Here is an 18,958-nt window from a genome sequence, read left to right as displayed (position 1 = left end):
TGGGGGAGAAAGGCTGGTAATTCTGTACACCTACTTTCATTAAAGGGAACAGTACCTACATACATACATATACACACATACACATATATATGTAAAAGAGTATAAGTCTTCTAAATTCAGAAAGAAATAAAATACTAAGGGGATAAAGTGGGGGGAGAGGATAAGGGAGAGATCTTTAGAGGGGAAGTTAAGGGAACAGGTTAAAGGGGCACATAGAAGGGTATTTAGATTAATGGGAATGGGAAGATAAGAAAGGGATCCTTGGAAGTGGAGGTTAAGTAATAGGAGGGCAAGGTAGTAGGTAGAAGTAAAGTAGAAGAGTCAGGAGGGATAGGAAATAAGAGGTATGCACAAACATAAAATAAAGATCAGGAGTAGAATTTGTTAGGGAAAAAAGAGCAGGGGTGATGATCATGATCTTGGACAAAGTTAAGGCTAAAATAGATTTAATCAAAAGAGAAAAATAGGTAAACTATACTACGTGTCTACCATATGTAGCAATGTTGTTTTGGGCTATTTAAAACAACTGGAAAGTATAAGGTGGGAATATTGCAGTGATGCAGGAAACAACAAGTCGATGGACTTGGGAAAATATGGAAAAGACTTGGGCTTATGAAGGAAGAGGTTATCTACCCTCAGAGAGACAGAGGATTAATAAGTATAATATGGTCTTACATAGATGCATATGAATGTATATGTCTACATATGACTATGATTGTCAATATCTAAGTAGAGATATGTGTAAGTGTATGTTTGTACGAGTATATGTTTGTATATGTACACATGACTATCTTTGTGTATATATGTCTATATATGTATTTGGAAGGAGGAAAGGGGGTGGGAGGCAGAGGAAGGGAGAGGGAAGTGGGGGGGCAGGGGAGGAGAAGGGAGGAAAGAGTGGAATCTCTTTGAATCTCTAGCAAATCAGCATATATGTCTATATATGTATATATGTAGATATCTGCATGTAAAAAGTACACAGCAGAGAACAAAAGAAAACTTACAAGGAAGCAAAGAAAAGATGGATAGCTCTCAACAGAAAGTGTAATATTTATTATATAGGCTTTCTTGAAATGGAAATTTATTGCTGTATATTTTGAATCCTCTCACATTCTGCTGTGCACATGGCAATGTTTTTTTTCTTTTCTTATTTTGTATTATTTTAGTTTTGGTATTTAAGTTTGTTTCTTTTTTCTTTTCTTATTTTGTATTTAAAATTTTAAAATTAACAAAAAGAAAGAAAGAACTTCATGGCCAACTTTTTGCTAATGTTGTTTGTCCTTCATTTTTGAAGAGGACCAATGAAACACAGGGTATGTCTTAACTTGCGTGTGAACGGAATTTAAATAAGGCTGAGTTACACAGTCACCAGCCTCATTTTCTCTAGCTATGGCCTGGGATGCAATGGATTACCTTGTCATCTTTTACGTCTGACCATGCTCTAAGCATTCCACAGTGCCTGCTTCATCTGCCTCCGTGGCTGCTAGAACAAACTGTTCTCATCTACCCATCATGCTCGGGGAAGTCTCCACATGTTTGGGATACTCCTCCCCTTAACTCACTGACGAGTGTGAGGCCTCTCAATTACTCTCAACCTTGCTTAGCCCATCTGCCCAAAACAGTTTTACTGGGTGTGGCTAACTGTGTATGCTACAGCTTCTTGAAGCCACAGGTGCGAGCTGGGTGACAAGTGAACACCAAAGTTGGATAAGCAGCCCTGAAAAGACCTTGGAAAGCCTTCACACCAGAGGTGCTGATCCTCCCATAATGTGGTAGGAGAGGTGAAATGACGTGCCTAAGGTGACAAGGTTGGTTAAGAAATGAGAACTTAAATTTAATGGGAAATCACTGACAATTACTATCCCTCTGTAGCAGATTTATAGGGTCCTATGAGACCCTGTCCCAAGTTCTATGTAGTTAAATACCTGGCTAGAGCCTGGCCTCCTGGCCAATAGATTGCCCAGTAAGGATCACCGTGGGGCCATAAGTCAGCTCTTTCCCACCAGAACCTGCATGAAGGTGTCAAAAGCCGCAGCTGGATTTCTGGGGTGAGGTTTCCACTGTGGATCACTTCAGTGTTCAACTCCAGGAAGGCTTGGACTTCTGGGTCCAAAATGTTTCTGGCAGTTCTGTAGAAAGAGTGTCTCCGAGGAAAAGAGGTATAACTGCTACTTCTCAAAGTCTTCAGAAAAATACCAACAAAGCTGCTGAAAGGCAGTGGAAACAACATCCATCCTCTGCACAATGCCATCAGCTCTTTCTTCCTAAAAGATATTTCAATTAAGGGATGAGAGAGCAACATACTGAGAGAGGGAGATAGGGAGAGATAGAATGGGGTGGATTATCTCGCATAAAGGTGGCAAGAGGAAGCAGTTCTGTGGGAGGAGGGGAGAGGGCAGGTGAGGGGGGAATGAGTGAACCTGCCCTCATCAGATTTGGCCTGAGGGGGAATACCATATATACTCAGTTGGGTATCTTACCCCACAGGAAAGAAGAGGGAGGAAGATAAAAAAAAAATAAAAGGGGGGGGGATGATGGAGGGGAGGGCAGATGGGGGTGGAGGTAATCAAAACAAACACTTTGGAAAGGGGACAGGGTCAAGGGAGAAAATTCAATAAAGCGGGATGGGTTGGAAAGGAGCAAAATGTAGTTAGCCTTTCACAACATGAGTATTGTGGAAGGGTTATACATAATGATACTGTGTGGCCTAGGTTGAATTGCTCAACTTCTTAGGGGAGGGTGGGTGGGAAGGGAAGAGGGGAGAGAATTTGGAACTCAAAGTTTTAAAATCAGATGTTCAAAAACAAAAAAAGTTTGTGCATGCAACTAAAAAATAAGATATACAGGCAATGGGGTGTAGAAATTTATCTTGCCCTACAAGAAAGGAAGGGAAAAGGGGATGAGAGGGGAGGGGGGTGATAGAGGGGAGGGCTGACTGGGGAACAGGGCAACCAGAATATAAGCCATCTTGGAGTGGGAGGGAGGGTAGAAACGGGGAGAAAATTTGTAATTCAAACTGTTGTGAAAATCAATGCTGAAAACCAAATATGTTAAATAAATAATTTAAATTTAAAAAAAAAAGATATTTCAAGTATTAATAAAGGGTCACTGATTTATAATATAGTATGATAGCATAGCCACATTTGGCCCTATGTCTGGCTTGCTACTTAGCCTCAACTGGAACAGCGATTATCTCTAAAAATGCAAGTTAAAGAAGTTACATAGCAGCAATTCAAGGATTATAAGATAATATTATTCAATAAGGATACACTTAAAGTACATGATATTACTTATTTAGGAAAAGGCCCCCTGTTCATTATTATATATGTTTTATTATGAAAGTACTCCAGTCCTCATCCCCCCCACTCAAAAAAAAAAAAGCCAAATTAAGTGTAAAGGTGTCCCTTTACTTAAGGAAGTTTAATATTCTAAAATATAAATTTTTAAAAAATGAATGTGGGAAGACTAGAGGAAAAGTGGTATAGTGAAAAGAGCCTTAAATTTGATGCCAAAAGATGGGTTTCAGTTCCAGCCCTGCACTCCCTACCTACATGACCCTGGACAAGCCACTTAACATCCTGAGTCTCAGTTTCTCCAACTATAAAATTAGAAAAATTATAATACTTAAATATATCTACTTCACAGGGTGTATCAGCAAGGCAGTAGTCACAACATCAACGATAATTGTGAATATACCTATGTAGTTCTATACAGCAAAATATAAGAGACTCTCCACATAGAAGGTAGAAGTAAAACATTTATTCAGACACCAAAGAACCAAATCCCAAAACCAAATAAGTCCCATCCATCAAAGTAGCAAAGAACTCAATAAACAATATCACAGCAGAGAAACACTCCATCCCAAAGTCATCTGCCCCCCTGCTGGGGACGTCCCACAAACACACTCAGAGCACAGCTAGCTCGCCTGCATCTGCTCTCTCCCTCAGTTCTAACTGCTCTGAGCATTTCCTGCTCAAAGGGTGGGCCCTTTCCTGTTCCTCTCATTCAGCAAGCTCCTCCTACCACAAGTGACTTAGGCTTCCTGTGACATAAGCAGGTCACATGGGCCTATTAATGAATGGGGAAGATCTTCAAATTTACATTACCATTACACAGGGCCATTGTAAGCATCAAGTAAGATAAAGTATATAAAGAGAATTAAGGTGGCAAGCAGGATAGGTGAATGAGAGATTATGTCTACACCCTAGTTCCTCTCAATCACCTCAAAACATTAAATCACATTAAAACACAAAAACAAAGTAAAATAACAATAGAAACAGAATGATTAAGAAATCCAATGGAAAACTACAGCAAATGACTTTATCTACTTCAGAACTTTCCCAAAGTCAGCCAGAAGTCCATAGGCAATAGGGGAAACACCGAAAAAACCAGTATCTGCACTTAGGCAAACAGGAGAAAGGCATCACAACATAACGAGAGACCTCTCCGACAAGGCTACATATTCAAAGGTGGTAAGAACAGAGGACTCCCCCTGAGAAGTTCCCAGAGTGGTCAGAAAGCCACACTGAGGACTTCGGAAGCCACTGGAAATAAGAGTTCTCAGAATGGCACAACCCATGCTCATATCTTTAGCACTCTATTCTTTTTTTTAATAATTTTTTTCTAATTACATGTAAAAACAGTTTTTGGGGGGGCAGAGCCAAGATGGAGGCTGGAAAGCAGGGACTAGCGTGACCTCCCTGCCGAGTCCCTCCAAAAACCTATAAAAAATGGCTCTGAACCAATTCTAGAACAGCAGAACCCACAAAACAGCAGAGGGAAGCAGAGCTCCAGCCCAGGACAGCCTGGATGGTCTCTGAGTGAGGTCTATCCCACACGGAGCTGGGAGCAGAGGGGAGCCGTGGGGAGCCGAGCCCAGCCAAGCCCAGCGTGAGCTGCGAGGAACAACCAGACCAGAAGCTGGGCGGAAAGTGCCCTAGCGCCCTGAATCAGTGAGCTGCGCCAGTTACCAGACTCCTCAAACCACAAACACCAAAGACAGCGGAGAAGGTTAGTGGGAAAAGCTGTGGGAGTGGAAGGAGTTCCGGTTCGGCTTCCAGCCCCGGGGAGTAGCGGAGGTGGGGCAGCTACAGCTGCTGTTGCTTCCAGCTCCAGGCCCACCTGGTGGGAGGAACTAAGTGGTGGATCAGGGCAGGAGTGCACAGCCTGCTGAAGATCTAAGCCCAGTCCGGTTTGGGGGTTCTTGGGGAAGGAGCAGTGCTGGTGTGGCAGAGCTGGCACGTCCCCCCCAAATGTGGAACATAGAACTCTTTAGTCTACAAGCAGTCATACCCTGCTGAAAAACTCAAGGGTCAAGTTAGTTGGCTGGGAATATGGCCAGGCAGCGAAAACACACCCAGATTCAGTCTTAGACTTTGGATTCTTTCTTTGGTGACAAAGAAGACCACAACATACAGCCAGAAGAAGTCAACAAAGTCAAAGAGCCTACACCAAAAGCCTCCAAGAAAAACATGAACTGGCCCCAGGCCATGGAATAGCTCAAAAAGGATTTGGAAAAGCAAGTTAGAGAAGTAGAGGAAAAACTGGGAAGAGAATTGAGAAGGATGGGAGAAAACCATGAAAAACAAGTCAATGACTTGCTAAAGGAGACCCAAAAAAAATACTGAAAAATACACTGAAGAAAACAACACCTTAAAAAACACACTAACTCAAATGGCAAAAGAGCTCCAAAAAGCCAATGAGGAGAAGAATGCCTTGATAGGCAGAATTACCCAAATGGAAAAGGAGGTCCAAAAGACCACTGAAGAAAATACTACTTTAAAAGTTAGATTGGAGCAAGTGGAAGCTAGTGACTTGATGAGAAATCAAGATATTATAAAACAGAACCAAAGGAATGAAAAAATGGAAGACAATGTGAAATATCTCACTGGAAAAAACCACTGACCTGGAAAATAGATCCAGGAGAGAGAATTTAAAAATTATTGGACTACCTGAAAGCCATGATCAAAAAAAGAACCTAGATATCATCTTTCAAGAAATTATCAAGGAGAACTGCCCTGATATTCTAGGGCCACAGGGCAAAATAAAAATTGAAAAAATCGATCGATCACCTCCTGAAATAGATCCCAAAAAGAAATCTCCTAGGAATATTGTCGCCAAATTCCAGAGCTCCCAGATCAAGGAGAAAATACTGCAAGGAGCCAGAAAGAAACAATTTGAGTATTGTGGAAACACAATCAGAATAACACCAGATCTGGCAGCTTCTACATTAAGAGATCGAAGGGCTTGGAATACGATATTCCGGAGGTCAATGGAACTAGGATTAAAACCAAGAATCACCTACCCAGCAAAACTGAGTATCATGTTCCAAGGCAAAATATGGACTTTTAATAAAATAGAGGACTTTCAAGCTTTCTCAGTGAAAAGACCAGAACTGAATAGAAAATTTGACTTTCAAACACAAGAATCAAGAGAAGCATGAAAAGGTAATCAAGAAAAAGAAGAAGAAAAAGAAATTGCAAGGGACTTACTAAATTTGAACTGTTTTGTTTACATTCCTACACAGAAAGATGATGTGTATGATTCATGAGACCTCAGTATTAGCGTAGCTGAAGGGAATATGCATATATGTATATATGTTTATGTATATATCTATCTATATATATAAGTGAATGTGTATGTATGTATATATCTATGTGTGAGTGTGTGTGTGTGTATATATATATATATATATATATACACAGAGAGAGAGAGAGAGAGAGAGAGAGAGAGAACGGACACAGGGTGAGTTGAAGATGAAGGGAAGAAATCTAAAAGAAATAAAATCAAATTAAGGGATGAGAGAGGAACACATTAAGAGAGGGAGATAGGGAGAGACAGAGTGGGGTGGATTATCTCACATAAAGGTGGCAAGAGGAAGCAGTTCTGTGGGAGAAGGGGAGAGGGCAGGTGAGGGGGGAATGAGTGAATCTTGCTCTCATCAGATTGGGCCTGAGGAGAGAATACCATACATACCCAATTGGGTATTTTACCCCACAGGAAAGAAGAGGGAAGAAGATTAAAAAAAAGGGAGGGGTGATGGAGGGGAGGGCAGATGGGAGTGGAGGTAATCAAAAACAAACACTTTGGAAAGGGGACAGGGTCAAGGGAGAAAATTCAATAAAGGGAGATGGGTTTGGAAGAAGCAAAATATAGTTAGTCTTTCACAACACGAGTATTGTGGAAGGGTTATACATAATGATACACATGTGGCCTATGTTGAATTGCTCGACTTCTTGGGGAGGGTGGGTGGAAAGGGAGGAGGAGGGAGAATTTGGAACTCAAAGTTTTTAAAAACGGACATTCAAAAACAAAAAAAAAAAAATTTTGCATGCAACTAGAAAATAAGATACACAGGCAATGGGGAGTAGAAATTTAGCTTGCCCTACAAGAGGGGAAGGGAAAAGGGGATGGGAAGGGAGTGGGGTGATAGAAGGGAGGGCTGACTAGGGAACAGGGCAACCAGAATATAGGCCATCTTGGAGTGTGGGGGAGAGTAGAAATGGGGAGAAAATTTGTAATTCAAACTATTGTGAAAATCAATGCTGAAAAACTAAAAATATTAAATAAATAAAAAAGAGAATGTGAAAAAAAAATAAGAATAAAATAAATAAAAATCAGTGACTCCTGGAGATGACATGAAATGCTAGAATAAAACTACAAAGATTGAAAACTAGAAGAGAATGTAGTAAAATTGTTATTTTTTTAAAAAGAAAAACTGACCTATAAAACAGGTCAAGGAAAAATCATTTGAAAATCATTAGACTCCTTGAAGATTTTTAAAAAAAAGGCCAAACATCACATTTTACTAAATCACAAATGAAACTGTCCAGATCTATGGGTAAAGGGCAAAGGCAAAGTGGAGAAACAAAAAATTCACTGATCATTTTCTCAAAGAAACACCAAAATGAAAAGTCCTAGGAACATCCTAGTTAAAATTCAAAACTTCAATGTCAAAGAAAAAATATTACAAATGGCTGAAGACACTGAACATGGAAATATGTTTTGCATGACTGCACATGTATATTCTATATCAAATTGCTTGCTGTCTCAAGGACAGGGGAGGAGAGGGGAGGGAGGAAGATAATTTAGAACTCAAATTTTTTAAATGATTCCTAAAACATTTTTTATATGTAATTGAGAAATTTGTTTTTACATATAATTGAGAAACATTTTCAAAAAATAAATAAAAAGATGGCATTGAGAGAGGAGCCAAGATGGCCATGTGAAAACAGTGTCTTACCGGAGCTCTCTCACAAGTTCTGTTAGATATCTCTACAAAAGTGAATCTGAGAAGATCTGAGAAAATTACAAGCCACTAGTACACTGAGTGGGGCAAATTTCCAAGCCAGGGGAGTCCGAAAGTTCTGAAAATGTTTTGGTTTTTTTTCAATTTTTTTTTTTTTTAGTTTACAACACTGGGTTCTACATAATTTTGAGTTCCAGGTTTTCTTCCCCCTTTCCCCACCCTTCCCCAAAGACTGCATGGAATCCTATACATGTTCTATGTATAACTTCGCATTGAACTTATTTACACACTAGTCAAGTTGTGAAGAAGAATTATGACCAATGGAATGAATCACGAGAAAGAAGAAACAAAACCAAAAAAAAAAACAAAACACAAAACCAAACACAAAAGAGAGAAAAAAAAAGGGGGGAAAATGGCAAGCATAAAGTGTGCCTCAATCTGCATTCATACTTCGTAGTTCTTTGTCTGGATGTAGATAGCACTCTCCATCGTGAGTCCTTTGGAGTTGTCTTTGTACCTTGTGTTGCTGAGAACAACAAAGTCTATCAGGTTTAGTCCTCACAGAAGCCATATATCTGTGGTTGTGTATAATGTTCTCCTGGTTCTGCTCCGCTCACTCAGCATTATATCGTGTAGGTTTTTCCAGTTTGTTAAGAAGTCTGTATCATTCCCATTTTTTATAGCACAATAGCATTCCATTAAATTCATATACCACAGCTTGTTCAGCCATTCCCCAATTGATGGGCATCCCATTAATTTCCAATTCTTTGCTACTACAAAAAGAGCCACTATAAATTTTTTTTGCATGTAGGTCCTTTTCCCACTTGTCTGATCTCTTTGGGATACAACCCTAGAAGTGGTATTGCTGGGTCTGAACATTTTTATAGCCCTTTGTGCATAGCTCCAAATTGCTCTCCAGAATAACTGGATCAGTTCGCAACTCCACCAGCAATGTAACAATGTTCCAATTTTCCCACATCCTCTCCAGCATTTATCATTTTCCCGTTTTGTCATGTTAGTCAATCTGACAGGAGAGATGTGGTACCCAAGAGTTGTTTTGATTTGCATTTCTCTAATCAGTAGTGATTTAGAGCATTTTTTCATAGGCCTATAGATATCTTTAATTTCTTCTTCTGAAAACTCCCTGTTCATATCCTTTGACCATTTCTCAATTGGGGAATGACTTGTATTCCTATAAATTTGGCTCTGTTCCCTGTATATTTTAGAGATGAAGCCTTTATTAGACACTGATTGTAAAGATTTTCTCCCAATTTTCTGCTTCCCTCCTAATCTTTGTTGCACTGGCTTTTTTATAAAAAAAAAAGCATTTCAATTTAACATAATCAAAATTATCCATTTTGCATTTTGTAATGCTCTCTTATCTCTTGCTGGGTCATGAACACTTTTCTTTTCCATAAATCTGATAGGAAAACCATTCCTTGCTCTCCCAAACTGCTTATAGTGTCAGCCTTTATTCCTAAATCATGAACCCATTTTGACTTTATTTTGGTATATGGTGTAAGATATTGGTCTATGCACAGTTTCTGCCCTACCGTTTTCCAATTTTCCCAGCAGTTTTTGTGAAATAGTGAATTCTTAGCCCAGAAGCTGGATTCTTTGGGTTTATCAAAGAGTAGATTGCTATACTCGTTGACCTCTCCATCTTGTGTATCTATCCTATTCCACTGATCCACGACTCTGTTTCTTAGCCAGTACCAGGTAGTTTTGATGACTGCTGCTTTATAGTACAGTTTAATATCTTGTATGGCTAGGCCACCTTCCCTGGCATTTCTTTCACATTCTCTGTTATGATTTCTGTGTCTTTTTCTCCATCCTACTTCCCCCCCCCCCACTTATGCTTTTATTTCTCCCTTTCCCCTTCCACTCTTCAACAGAGTTTTGCTTTTGACTGTCACCTTCCTCTGTTTACCCTCCCTCTTGATTCCCCTCCCTTATCTTACTGTTTTCCACTTGCTACTTCTTCCCTCCCTTCTGACCACCCCCCTCCCTTTTTCCCCCCCTTCCCTTCCTACTGCCTGTAGGACAAGTTAGATTTCTATGCTTATCAGGGTATGTTTTTTCCCTTCTTGAACCAGATCCGATGACAGTCTTCTCCTTCCCTTCCTTCCCTCTACTATAATGTGTTTTTGTGCCTCTTCATTTGATGTAATTTACCCTTTTCTACTACCTCTTCTCCCATAACCTTCCCTTTACATCTCTTATGTTTTTAATCCTTATATATTTTATACAGACATCCACAGTCTATGTGTATACCTTTCAATTGTCATAATAGCTGTACTATTCTCAAGACTGCCATATATAAAACATACATAAGATGATATAATCCTATATAAAGATGTAAATAATTTGCCCTTATTGATTAATAAGGTTTGTGGGGGGGGCTCCCCCTGTTTACCTTTTTATGTCTCATTTGAGTTTTGTATTTGGAGATCAAATTTTCCATTGAGTTCTGGCCTTTTCATCGGGAAGGTCTGAAATTCCCTTATTTAGTTGAATGTCCGTCTCCTTGCCTGAAAAATTATGCTTAATTTTGCTGGGTAATTGATCCTTGGTTGTAGTCCCAGCTCCTTTATCTTTCAGAATATCATATTCCAATTTCTCCTGCCATTTAATGTAGAAGCTGAAAGATCTTGTGTGATCCTTACGATAGTTCCACAATATTTGAATTGTTTCTTTTTGGCTGCTTGCAGTATTTTCTCTTTGATTTTGTAATTCTGAAATTTGACTATAATACTTCTTGGTGTTTTCAATTTTGGATCTCTTTCAGGGGCTGATCGGTGGATTCTTTCAATTACTATCTCACCCTCTGGTTCTAGGACCTCTGGGCAGTTATCTTTGATAATTTCTTCAAAGATGCTGTCAAGGATCTTTTTTCTCATCATGGATTTCTGTTAGACCAGTAATTCTTAAATTGTCTCTCCTGGATCTATTTTACAGGTCAGTTGTTTTTCCAATGAGATATTTTACATTTTTTTTCTATTTTTTCATTCTTTACATGTTGTTTTACTACTTCTTGATGCCTCATAGAGTCATTAGCTTCCACTTGTCCAATTCTAATTTTTAATGAGTTACTGTCTTCATTTTGCTTTTGCATCTCCTTTTCCAATTTGCTGATTTTACCTCTCAGGGTGTCATTTTCTCTATTTAGATTCTGAATCTCCGTAGCCATTTTGCCAATCTTATTTTTTAAGGACTTGATTTCGTCAGTGTTTTTTTTTTTTTCATTTTTTTCTTTTACCTCCCTAATTTGGTTTTTAAAATCCTCCTTTAGCTCTTCCAGTAATGCTTTTTGGGCTTGAGACTAGTTCACATTCCCTCTTAAGTTATCAGATGTGGGTATAGTGTCATTGCTACCCTCTTCCAAATTGGTATTTTGATCATGTTAATCTCCATAAAAATAATCAATGATCCTCTGTTTTTTCATGTTCCTCTTCATGTTGGTTAGCTTTTTCCTGGCTTTACGGTGAATTTTTGCTTTTGGGGCTCAGGGCTCTCTGACCCATGTTTCTTGTTCTGGGGATTGTGAGTCTAGTTACTCGCTTTGTGTATTATAGCCTTCAGTTTCCTGAGGTGTGGAGGAGGGGGGGTCTGGCTTCCTGAAGTCTCCTCTTCCCCTGAGGCTGCTCTCCAGCACTGTGGCTCTTCAGCAATGGTCTCAGCTGTTTGTTGTTTGTGCTGGTGTCTGCCACTTCCCCAGTGGTGCAAGGGTATGTCTGGGCTCCTGGTGTTGACCCCTGCTAGTTTTGTCCCTCTGGGACTCAGGAACTCCCATTGCTCAGCCATTGAAGCCCCACTTCTGTCTCCTCTATTCCAGCATTTTTCCCGAGGAATTCTCTGGCTAGGGGGCGGAGGGATTAGAGCCTTTTACCTGGCCATTATGTCTCCCGGAAGTTCAAGAAGACGTGTTTCATTCCTTTGGGCTGTAAGCCTCAGGACTTGACATCTCATGGACGGTGGCATTGCGCTGCTGCCTCTCATCACTTCCACAGACTGCCATCCTGTGTTGGGAGGCCTGGGGATCTCCGCTGCTTTCAGCACCCAGCTTTCTCCCAGCCTGTCTCGCTGGTTGATTTCTGCAACTGCTTCCACTTTGGTGCTGTCTGGAGCAGATCCACACACCAAGCGCTCTCCCAGCCTACAGATCCATCCCATTGACCTTTCAGACTCTCCTGGCTTGCAAATTTGCCCCTCTCAGACTGCTAGCGTTTTCTAACTCTCTCAAATCTGCTCAGATTCACTTTTTTATAGGTATCTGACACAGCTTGTGAGAGAGCTCCAGTAAGATGTTTTTTTCACATGGCCATCTTGGCTCTGCCCCCCAGGGACTTCTGAAGAATCTTAATATGCTAAAAATGAATATTGGTTAAGCTGAATTGAATTGCATCAGGGGCAGGAATAATGCCTGAACTTAATAACAGCAAGGAACTGGTTGCTGGGGTGGGAATTGTGGGAAACTTGGGGGAAATAACCACTCTATCCTAGAGTTTATGATAGAAAATGAGAAGAAATCTGAGCACAGTGACAGATCTGGGAAAAGCAGATTTTCAAAGGATTCAGAGTAAAAACAGGTAGGATGAATGAATGAAAAACTATTTATTTCCCCAAATAATAATGGTGAAAAAGGTAAGCAGTTTTCAGAGGAAAAAATCAAAGCTATCAATAGCCATATGAAAAATGCTCTACATCATTAATAATTAAAGAAATGGCAATGAAAACAACTCTTAGGTGCTACCTCATACCCATCAGATTAGCCAAGATAACAAAAAGGAAGGTAGGAAAACAGGTACACTAATATACCGTTAATGGAGATGTGAATTAGTCCAACCATTCTGCAAAGCAATTTGGAACTATGCCCCAAAAGCTATTAAACTGTACATACCCTTTGATCCAATAATCTGCTACTAAGTCTATAACCCAAAGAGATAAAAGAAAGAAGAAAAGTGTCCATATGTACAAAATATTTATGGCAGCTCTTTTTGTGGTGGCAAAGAATTTGGAAACTGAGAGGATGCCCATCAATTAGGGGATGGCTGAACATGTTAAGGTATATAAATGTGATGGAATGCTATCGTGCTGTAAGAAATGATTAAGGGGATGGTTTCAGAAAAACCTGGGAAGAACTGTATGAACCAATGCAAAGTTAAAGTGAGCAAAACTAGAAGAATTTATATAATAACAGCAGTACTATAAAAATAATTAACTACCAACACAATGACCAACAACAATTCCCAAGGATTTATGATGGAACATGCAATCTACTTCTAGAAGGAGAACTGAAGGATTCAGAGTGCAGAATGAAGCATATTTTCTACTTCTTTTTCTTTTTTTCCTGGGAACATGGATAATATGAAAATTTGTTTTGTATGTCTGTTTTTTACAAAAAGAAAAGAAAAAGCATTTAAATACTCATTATGAGCCAAGCATTATGTAAAGAGCAGAGGATACAAATTCCAGAAAACAACACAGTGCCTGTCCTCAAGAAGCTTATTTTAAAATAAAAGAAGACAATACATAAAGAGGTCCTGCCATGTGTGGGGGGGGGGGGAAGTGGCAGGTTTGAAAATGGCCAGGAAGCAAAGTGGAGATCTAGTTTTGGGATAGATATGGTGAAAGTTTACCTATTACAAATGGTCAGAGGGAAGTATAGATGGTTAGAGTACAGGCGGCATGGTTTAGAAATGGTCTGTAGAGAAAAGGATACCATGGAGTAAAATGCTTCAGGGGGAAGTCAACCTAAGAGAAATGGGAGATGTCAAAGAATAAAATTCTGAAGATGCAAAGGGAATACAGTCCAATGAGGAGGAAAAACGGTATTTGTCTGAAGAGATCAATGTAGATGCACAAGGAATTCACCCAAAAACTTAGATTTTTAAAAAGAAATATGTAAAAGGTAGATGTATAGCCTGGTAACAGATGATGAATATAAAAATATGGCACTGTACAGGAAAAATGCCAGGAACACTCAAGTGCAGAATGAGCTAAGACTAATGAAGGAAGCTAAGGATAACCAAGGGTTTTTGTTTGTTTTTACCTATATTGCAAGAAAAAGCAGGATAAAGGGATTTTCACTTAGAGTAGATGGCACAATAACAGCTAATAACAGAGAGAGGACAGAGCTGCTGAATTTTTATTTATTTCTGTTTTCTCTGCAACATAGCATAATCTTTATATCGGAAGGTGGCAGAACAAATTACTAACCAGGGATTAAGACACAAGACAGTAAGGAAATAATAAGAGAACACCTAGCTGTCCTTGATGAATTCAAGTCTCTTGACTCAGATGAACAACATCCCTGGGTCCTAAAAGAACTGGAAGATTTCAAGGTTGAGCCATTGTTGGTAGTGTTTTGTTTTTTTCGTCTTCAAAAATTCTGATCTTGGGGGCAGCTAGGTGGCACAGTGAGTAAAGCACCCACCCTGGAGTCAGGAGGACCCGAGTTCAAATGTGACCTCAGACAATTGACACATTTACTAGCTGTGTGACCTTGGGTAAGGTACTTAACCCCAATTGCCCTGCCAAAAAAAAAATTTTTTAAAATTCTGATCTTAAAAAATGCCAAATAAAATGAGCACTTCTATTCATAAATTAGAACAGAAAAATAAGGGTGCACTTGAAGCCATGAATCTGGACCAGAAGTCTTAGGAGGTAGGGAAGGAAGAGTCTCCTGCTACACTTTCAGGAGGCACTTGTGTTTATTGCCTGCCTGTTGATGGCAGTCAATCAGTAGTTGTTACTAGTGGAAACAAGGGCTGGGATATGGTTTGGGGGGGGGGGGGCAGAGTAACTGCTATTCCCAAGGGTCTTAGGTTAAAGGTCCTGGACTATCTCCATCAAAATCCAAGTGAAGATGGTGGCTGAGGTTGTGGGTTGTTTGACTCACCTGGCATAAGTATAATTATGAATATGGGAGCTTGGGAAGATAGTGGTACCTTCAACAGAAATAAGGAAGTTTGAAAAAGCAGAGATTTTTGAGGAAAAGAATTTCAGTTTTATACATGTTGAGTATGAGATGTCTCTGGGACATCTGGGCTAAAATATCCAAGAGGCAATTGGTGATATGGGACTGAAACATAAGGCAGAGACAGGGACTGTACATATACATCTGTGAGTTATATGTAAACTCAAGGCAGCCCCAATCCAGGGGTGGTGAACCTGTGGTCTTGAGGCCACATGTGGACTTCTAGGTCCTCAAATGCTCTTTGATTAAATCTAAACTTCATAGAACAAATCCCTTAATAAAAAGCTCTGTTCTGTAAAACTTGGACTCAGTCAACAGGCTGCACCCAAGGACCTAGAAGTCCACATGTGGCCTCGAGGCCCCAGGTCCCTCACCCCTGCCCTAGTCTGTCTCCTGAGCTCTAGTCCAGGATTACCAATGTCAGGATCCACATGCCAAGACCACCCCTCTCTTTTTACTATTAGGAGACACCGTGTTTTCCAGAGATAAGGCCCAGCAAGCATGCTGTGCCCTGAGTTTGGCATAACAACAATCCTTTGCACTCACCCTCTGCAAGATCCCAGAATTGTTTCACATCAATCCAGGTGGTCCCTGAGTTCAGACAAGTACCTACAGTACCCATGTTCTGATCATGAATTCTTGCTACGAATCAAACTTGTCTCATTGTTGCTGTTACAACCCCTCACTGTCTGGGCTACAGCTCACTGCATAGCCACTAGTACAGGTGCTGAGATTTGCCCGCACCAAAGCCAGTTTCCTTGGTATCAGAGGCCTCAGCACATACATCTAGTTTCCCTCCTCTATTAGAACAAAGAAAGCTTTTTGCTTATGACCACTGTTAGCTCTTTGGTTTTATTTTGTTGTAGTTTTTCTTTTTATTTTGTTTTATTTTTCAGAGTTAACTGCGGTTGTGATAACCTGTGTGAGCTCTTTGGTATTTTCAGAGTTAACAGCAGTTGCATAACCTCTATGACTCTTATTTTTTTTCAGAGTTGACACCAACTATTTTCCCACAGCTCCCAAAGGCACCTCAACCAACATGTCTAAAACTGAACTAATTATCTATATTTCCCAAACCCACCTTTCTTTGTTTGCTTTGGAGTCAGAGAGCCTGAATTCAAATCCTGCCTCTGTTATTTAGCTATCTGTGTGACTTTGGGCAAGTCACTTATCTTCTCTGGACTTCAGTTTCCTCAACCATAAAATTAGGGGGTTAGCCCAGATGGCTCTTAAGTTCTCTTCTAGGTCTAAATCCCTTTATGTGATCCTATAATCCTTATATTGCTTCCCCCTACTCAATAAATGCCAGTCGTTACCTTATTATGTCTTGAATCAAATAAAAACTCCTATGTGGCAATTAAAGTTCCTCACGTCCTTGCCAGTCTTCTTATATATTACTCCAAGGTCTATCCATACTATTCATATTGTTCCTCATACATTATATTACATCTTCCATCCCATACTTTCTCACTCACTGTGTACTCCATGCCTCCAAAGCCCTCCTTCCTTACCTAAATGTCTTAAAATCACTGGTTTTCTTCAAGATTGAGTTGAACTGCAGCCTTCTGCAAGAGCTCTACCCCATCCCCAATTTGAAAGTATCTTCTCTCTGAGGTTATCTTTCATAAACTCTGTATATGTCTTGTATATACCTATTTATGGACACATTGTTTCCACTTGGGGCTTGATTTCAATCCACTTCAATACGTCAGTGAAATAGAGAACTGGTCTTTTATTAGCCTGATGAACAAATATGATCTGATGGGTGTCAGAACCCCCATCCCAAGAACACTCCTTTTTCTCACTCCTTTCTTTTTACTATTAGGAAACACTCTTTTCCAGATATAAGGCCCAGCAAGTAACATGTGCCCTGAGCTTGGCATAACAACATCCTTTGCACTCACCCTCTGGATGAATTCTGTCACAGCCAAATCACAGAACTGACAAGTCCCTGAGCTTAGACAAACACCAGCCAGGAACCATGTCTGAGCAGCGAAGCCCTGCTATGAACAGACTTGTCACTAGGCAACCTTGCCTCACTGTTGCTGTTACACCTCATCACTGCTGCTATACCTCATTCCTTTCTTTGTCTAGCCACAACTATATAAATCAAGGCTTACTCTCTCTACCTTGGGTTGTCCTCAGTCCCAGAGGAAACCCTGGCATGCATGTTTAGTTTCCCACCTCCAAAGGAATAAAGAAGGCTTTTTGCCTATAAGCTCTGTGAACTCTTTGGTATTTCATTTTTCAGAGTTGATAGCTGATGTAAAGCTTTTTGCTATAAACTTGCTTTTTGGTCATTTATTTTTCAGAGCTGACAATTCATGTATAACCTCTGCCATACTAGTAACACCAGGACAATTACCCTAGATCCTCTTTTCCTTGTTGTTTACTGGAGTTAATGATTTCACAGATTGAGAGATATTCAGCAAGGTGGCAGAATAGTTCTTTTGTATTGGGCTTGCAATTTAGAGGGCGGAAAGACACTAGCCTGAAATATGTACCTGCACATAGATTCCACTGCCAAAGTATAACTAACTTGATAGTGACTGACGTTATTAAGCTGGTTTGAATTATTTAGGGGGTGTGAATGTGGGATACTATTAATCACTTAATAAGTAGCTTGTTTGATTGACGGACGAACTGATTTCCCTGTAATCATCCTGTGGGGTGGTCAGTATAAAAAGGATTACTCCTGTTTTACAGCTAAAGAAACTCACTCCCTGAAAGGTGAAGTAAATAGTCGGTCACACAGGTAGGGGAGACTCATAGTGGGGACGGGTCCAAGCTAACTTTCACCCTGCAACCACGCCGTTACATCAAGCAATGCCCAGTGCTTACATATACGCAAACATCGCCTTTGCTGAAACCTTACTTTTCTCAAGCGACCAGTGTCTAGGTTTAAAGCGAGGCGGAACCAATACGTGGGGTGCTGTGGCAACAAAGAGAAACATCTCTTCATCTTCCCTTTCCTAGCTCTTCCAGCAATACCTTATTAACTCAGGGAAAGGGAAGCAGAGGCCCGGAAGTGATCAAACGGGACGGAGGGGCTCCATTGGCTGGCGGTTCTATCATCACATTTTCGCTTCTTCTCTCCTCAGAGGGATGTCGGTTTGTTGTACAGTTTTGTCTAAAGGGTGCTGGCAACCTCGGCATTTCTTCCCTCCTTACCTTGCTCACAAATCCTGACCTCCACACTAAAAGCCGTATTCTTCCTTCCCCCACGCCTGGCAACCCCCTCTGCCCTGATCACTTCCGCTTCCGGACTGCTGTGCTCATGCTTTCTCATTCTTAAAGGGACAACATCATAATTCTACCTCAAGCTGGGGCTCAATTAACTTCCAAGAATTGTAATAGCTCATCTTCGTTAGGGCTTTGCAATTGGTAGAGTACTTTCCTCAAAGCAAGCCTATGAATAATGTAGAGTGTCATCCATCTTGCAGAAAAGTAAATTGAGATGGATAATTCGGAGAAATGAAAGGATAATTATTAGGAACCTGTTATTCAAACTCTTCTATTTTCACTATAGCGCCGTGCCTTTCAAACTGAACAAAGTCAATGAAAAATCTTTTTTTTCCTTTAAGTTTGTTTCTTTGTAACATGAGTTGCAATATATGCACCCATGTCACATGACTTCTGTAAACTTGCCTTTAGCTCAAACTTTGTGATGTTAATAATATTAAGACTTTATAAAAGGAGAAAGGAAGGGGCAGGTTGCAATAGAGTTGCCA

The 18,958-nt window shown here is 40.2% G+C and overlaps 1 protein-coding gene across 1 annotated transcript in view; it reads right to left on the bottom strand.

The window, feature by feature from the left end:
- ETFBKMT (electron transfer flavoprotein subunit beta lysine methyltransferase) overlaps nucleotides 1-18,477 on the bottom strand; it is a 37,723-nt gene extending 19,246 nt beyond the window's left edge. Inside the window, exons 1-2 of the mRNA XM_036759678.1 lie at nucleotides 18,399-18,477; nucleotides 1,926-2,264 (exon numbers count right to left, since the gene is read on the bottom strand). Coding sequence (XP_036615573.1) covers nucleotides 1,926-2,251 — 326 coding nt within the window. The 5' untranslated portion in view covers nucleotides 2,252-2,264; nucleotides 18,399-18,477. The remainder of the gene's footprint in view (nucleotides 1-1,925; nucleotides 2,265-18,398) is intronic.
- Between the last annotated feature and the right edge of the window lie 481 nt (nucleotides 18,478-18,958).

Source organism: Trichosurus vulpecula, chromosome 5 (genome assembly GCF_011100635.1).
Source record: "Trichosurus vulpecula isolate mTriVul1 chromosome 5, mTriVul1.pri, whole genome shotgun sequence".
NCBI lineage: Eukaryota > Metazoa > Chordata > Mammalia > Diprotodontia > Phalangeridae > Trichosurus > Trichosurus vulpecula.
This window is presented reverse-complemented; position numbering and strand designations above follow the sequence as displayed.